This window comes from Sinocyclocheilus grahami, unplaced genomic scaffold (genome assembly GCF_001515645.1).
Source record: "Sinocyclocheilus grahami isolate Dianchi unplaced genomic scaffold, SAMN03320097.WGS_v1.1 scaffold701.1, whole genome shotgun sequence".
Lineage (NCBI taxonomy): Eukaryota > Metazoa > Chordata > Actinopteri > Cypriniformes > Cyprinidae > Sinocyclocheilus > Sinocyclocheilus grahami.
In genome coordinates this window covers 493,266-498,372 of record NW_015505880.1, presented here as the reverse complement: position 1 = coordinate 498,372, position 5,107 = coordinate 493,266, and the positions used below count along the sequence as shown (strand labels likewise).

The 5,107-nt window shown below is 37.0% G+C and overlaps 1 protein-coding gene across 1 annotated transcript; it reads right to left on the bottom strand.

Annotated features, from left to right (window-relative positions):
• On the bottom strand, positions 1-4,866 carry LOC107559819 (G-protein coupled receptor 55-like). The gene is made up of 2 exons (XM_016243789.1): positions 4,482-4,866; positions 1-952 (listed from the first exon to the last, which is right to left on the bottom strand). The coding sequence occupies exons 1-2, from the start codon at positions 4,592-4,594 to the stop codon at positions 1-3; spliced, it is 1,065 nt and encodes a 354-aa protein (XP_016099275.1). The 5' UTR covers positions 4,595-4,866.
• Between the last annotated feature and the right edge of the window lie 241 nt (positions 4,867-5,107).

Sequence of the window (5,107 nt, the reverse complement as noted above, 5' to 3'; positions counted from 1 at the left end):
TCATGGTGTGACCCTGTTGTAATCACACTCGTATTCTTCATTTGTACTTTGTTTCGAGCTGCGCCGTTTCCACGATGTTCTGGTGGCAAAATAATAACTGAAGCAGTCGAGCGCGCAGTTCATGCTGGACACGCACATCGCACCGTGAACGAAATTATGTGCGAAAAACTGCGCGCTGCACGAGTGCTTGTACGCCTGCGTGACGTACTTGAAGAAAAAGCCGAAGTGGATGGGAAAGAAACATATGACGAAAACAATCAGATTAGCCGCGATGATAAACATACACTGAATCTTCTCAGAACGAGATCCGATTTCCAACCGTTTCCTTAATTTGAAAATGACTGTAATGGAGCAGAAGAGCATGATGAGGAACGGCACGAGGAACCCAATGATGTTAAGAACCAAAATGAAGGCCAACGGTAATTCCTCGCCTTTGTTTTTCTGAAAGCACTTAATCGTAGTATTTTTTCCCGGTTCGTCCACGCGATGGAACGCGGCACTGAATGAGCACGTGACCAGCCAAATGAGCGCGCAAACCGCCAGCGCGTTTCTGCGACACAAAATTTCCCGGGCTTTTAACGGATACTTGATGGCCACGTAGCGCACGACGCTTATCGCGGTGACCGTGAAGATGCTCACGTACATGTTGACATAATAAACCGACACGAGGATGTAACACAGCTCTTTGTTGGTTTGGTCCCAGAGTCGCGAACTTTCCCAGATGTAGGACGCGAAGCGGACGGGCAGAAGCACGAGCACAATGCAGTCGGCGATCGCCATGTTGGCGATGTAGATGTTCATGTAGGTCCAGTCGGTTATGGGACGGCGGCAGAACATCACTAAGACGTAAATGTTTCCCAGGACACCGAGGATGAAGCTGGGAATCAGTGCAGCGAGCTGGAAGTTCTGGACTCCCGCGGTGATGTTCAACGTGCAGTTAGACATCTTCAACCTGATAGAAAAAAAATAAATAAAAATGGATGGAATAATGTAGCGTTCAAAACTAGATGGTTTAATAGCATTTAATTTTTAATATATAGTGCAAGTTTTGGAACGTTCGTAGACGACGTGCGTCTTTGAAATGTGTTACACAAATTCTAGACAATAAATAAGTTTTGTTTTTTTTTGTTTTTTTTCAAAGATGGCATACATGAATGTATTTTCAAATGTATGGTTATTTTTAAATGCGTTCAAGAATGTACAAGAAAAAAAAATAGGTAGAAAATATATTTACATAGGCTGTCATTTAGTGTTCATGTTGCTATAGCCGATTGTTTTTTGGTCTACTAAACCATTAATATCATGAGACTGATGCAGCGGTAAAAATGAGTCAAATCTACTCAAAATAAGTAAATAAAAACAACTAAATAATAATATCAATTATGAACAAAAAAAAATCTAATTCAACGTTAAAGTTTTGCTTTCTCTTGGGAGTGTTACAAGCTGATTGTGCATAGATAAGATCCCTGAAGTTGCAAAGACTAAAGTCTCAAAACCAAAGAGATATTCTTTATCAAAGTTAAGACTCTGCCACGCCCCCCTAAAACGGCTCGTTCTAACACGCCCCCACATATCTACCTCACTATGTGGAAATATTAGCATAATGCCGCTCAAATGTTCATCAAAGAAAGAAGGCGTGGTTTCAGTAACCGCAGTTAGTGTTGAAGCAGCATGTCAGGGAGACGCTGTGTGGCCACAACAGAACCTGATTAATCAAATTTGGTGTAAAAGTCTTCAACTTTTTTTATTTTTATTTTGTCTAGTTGAATCTCATGTAACTTAAAGAAAAAAGAAACAGGATTGATGGGAATTGAAAATAAACAGCCTATTTACTGCATTCCAATAATTGTCTATGTTCAATGTTAACATAATGTAAAATTGTTAAAAGTTTCCACAGTTCTAGGCTTAGACCTTTGAAAAGTCATTGTTTACAGTGCACAATAAAAAATGAATGAATGAATTAAAAATAAATGAGGCACTGGCGAAAAACATACTACTATAATCATGAAACTATACTTACAAAAACATGATATTTAAAAAATATATATTAGCAATAAAAAATACATCATTTTTGCATTATGTTGACTCAATGCAGTTCTTATAAACTTCACTGTTTGATTTTAAGGACATTTTTGTTTAATAAATATATATCATTTATATAATAAACAAATAGCGACTGAGTTCAAATAAAACTCTTGCAAAGCATTATGGGAAATAAAGTTTTGATACGAATGCGTTAGCGATTTGTAAGATATATCTAAATATATATTATACATTGATATCAGTGCATAGGCTATCAAACAAGCAATCTGCATTTTTTCTTCTTTGCGCCTGTATTTTTTTCTCTAAAGAGATCCAAACTGATGCTCAGTTTCAAATTGCATCAACTGGTTTTACAACTTGGCCGGAAAACATGTTTTATTTTATTTGATCATAGATCTCTTTGTAATCTGTATTCTATATTATAGTCTGCTTTATAAATACATTTCGTGAAATGATTCATATGACAGATGCACGTGCTAAAATTCACGAAATATTACATTGCCATCCAATACGAAGATAAATGACTGAACTTTTTATTACAATGGAAAGCTGTAGTAGCTATATAAAACATGGACATTGTGAAGTGAAGGAAAGTCAAACCAACACACAAAGACACACGCACAATCAGCATTAGAATAAAAACATATGAGAGTGAAACCAACATTAAGAAACTCGAGAGACTTGAAAAACTCTTACCTTTTCACATGCCCACCTAGAGAAAAGAGCTGAGATCTGTGGAATAAGTCTTCAAAAGTGGAAACAGATACACTTCAGCAACAAAAGCGCATGACAGAAGTTCTTACTTTATACATAAATGCAATGCATTAAACACAAATATATATTAATGCATCGAGAGCTAGGTCACATGCTGTCTTTGGTGCATCGATAGAGCAGATAAACTCTGTGTGTTATTTCCGTCTTTGTTATCATCATCTAACAAACTTGTTCGAACAGTTCGTTCAAATGAACCGATTCGTTTGAGCGCATAATAGGCGCTTTCGGAATATACTTCAAGAGCATTACAAAGATCCAGTTGTGACAATTAAACTTAATAAGCATTATGATGTTCATTTCAACGAGTCAGACGGTAGTGTTGTAAATGAAGCATTTCCATTGTACGGAAGTTCTAAGCGGCCATGCATTCTTTTTTTTTCCTTCTTGTTTTCTCGTTATAACGACTTAATTTCTCGTGATCTCGACATAAAAAAAAGTTGTTCTCTAAGTTACAAAACTGCGGCAACAGGTGGCATATTGACCTGAATATAACTGATGGGGTGTTGTAGGCTAAGCTTTACTGTACGCGTTAGGGATAGAATATGAACGACCTCGTGATCGCTATAATTTGTACAGTATTGTTCATTAGGCTACTGACATTTAATTCATTCATAAATGTTAAATGCTTGAATCAATTAACGAGAAAATAAGTTGTTATAACGAGAAAACAAGAAGGAAAAAAAAAAGAATGCATGGCCGCTTAGAACTTCCGTACCATTGAATGTTTATTGGATATTTTTCTGTATCAATTTGATGCTGATTTTTTTTTTGTCAGATAAACCTTCTGATTCCATGCCAAACAGGTGCTTATCTTTTCCACCAAATCAACAAGCAATGGTTCGCGAATCAAATTAGCGTTCAAAATCTGTTTAAACGATTCATTTGATTGGAACCACCCCTCCAAATGTTCCACAAAGTGCCTGATGCATAGTTAAACAATGTTAGTAAAATATGACTCATCAATATGGTTTCAATGTTTTTGAGTTATAGGTTTTTGTTGTGTATTGCGGCTCAAGCGATGTGCTCCAGTTAAATTCAAGGTTCACTTCAATGCCAGTTGGAAAACATAGCTTTGTTTTGGAAAAGGGTAGTTAGTCGTCATTAGCAGGACCAGCCACCAGGTTTAAAAACAAGTCCTACAAGGAGATCACAAGAGGGCCATTGTAAATGTAAACATTTATTACTAGCCCATTGTACAGATTAAGCTATTCATAGTACATTCATAGTGTTTTTTTAATCATGCAAAAGCCTTGTTTAATACTGCAACTAGTGCTGGGAGGTATGACCAAAAATTTATATCACGGTATTTTTCACAATTATACCGGTTTCACGGTACATGACGGTATTTTTTTTTCCATGCATGACCGGGTGTTTACCATATTTTGTACTGATTGAGAGGAAATACTGCAGTATATTGACTTAGAATGCCCTATTTTACTGTCATGAGGGCATATTGTCAAAAAATACCACACTAAATAGTGACTAAACACGACCCCTTTTAATACATGTTAACCAGGAGTCGCTCTCATTTATAATCGCAGCATCGTCTGATAAAATCAACATGCATCTACACTAAAGAGCGGCTATGCGGTTGTTTTGGCTAGATTACTCTTTTGTCTCAAGCAAAGAATGTGAATCTCCAACAGTAGACAAAACTCTCTTACCTTTTCACAAGCACTAAAACAGTTTGTACCGGATTCAATCTGGAGAAAACTGACGGACTCGAGCACAATACCGTTAACGTTAAAGCTTTATTTGGTCCTAAATAACGGGTCATGCATCAACTTGCATAAGCTTTTCCAGACACACTGAAGAGAGAAATATGACACGTTTTCCAAATATCCCTAAATATGGCGACTAGATCACACAAACACCCTTTTCTGTCTCGCTGTGCTGTCTGCGTGAAGGCGCCTACAACACCAAAAATGCAGTGTTCAGTGGTCTCTTCCATTAATGTGCATCTCAATGCCTAAAAACTTACTCATAAAAAGATAAGTTTTGGCAGAGGTACTGACTGATTTGAATAATGAACATTGGCAAGACACAAAATACATTTACATGCAGTTGCACGTTACTGTGCAATACTACAGAATCAACAGCTCGACCAGTCAAGGTTGAGTCCTGACCTAATGACTCTTATGAACCGGCTCTTTTTAGTGATTCCAAACACAGCGACCAGTATAACATTGAAGCGGATTCATAATTAAATGTTACCCTACTAAAGCTTTTCTTAGAAAATATGAGTCAGACATTGAAGTGAATTGCAGTTTTTGTGATTCTTCTGAAGAAA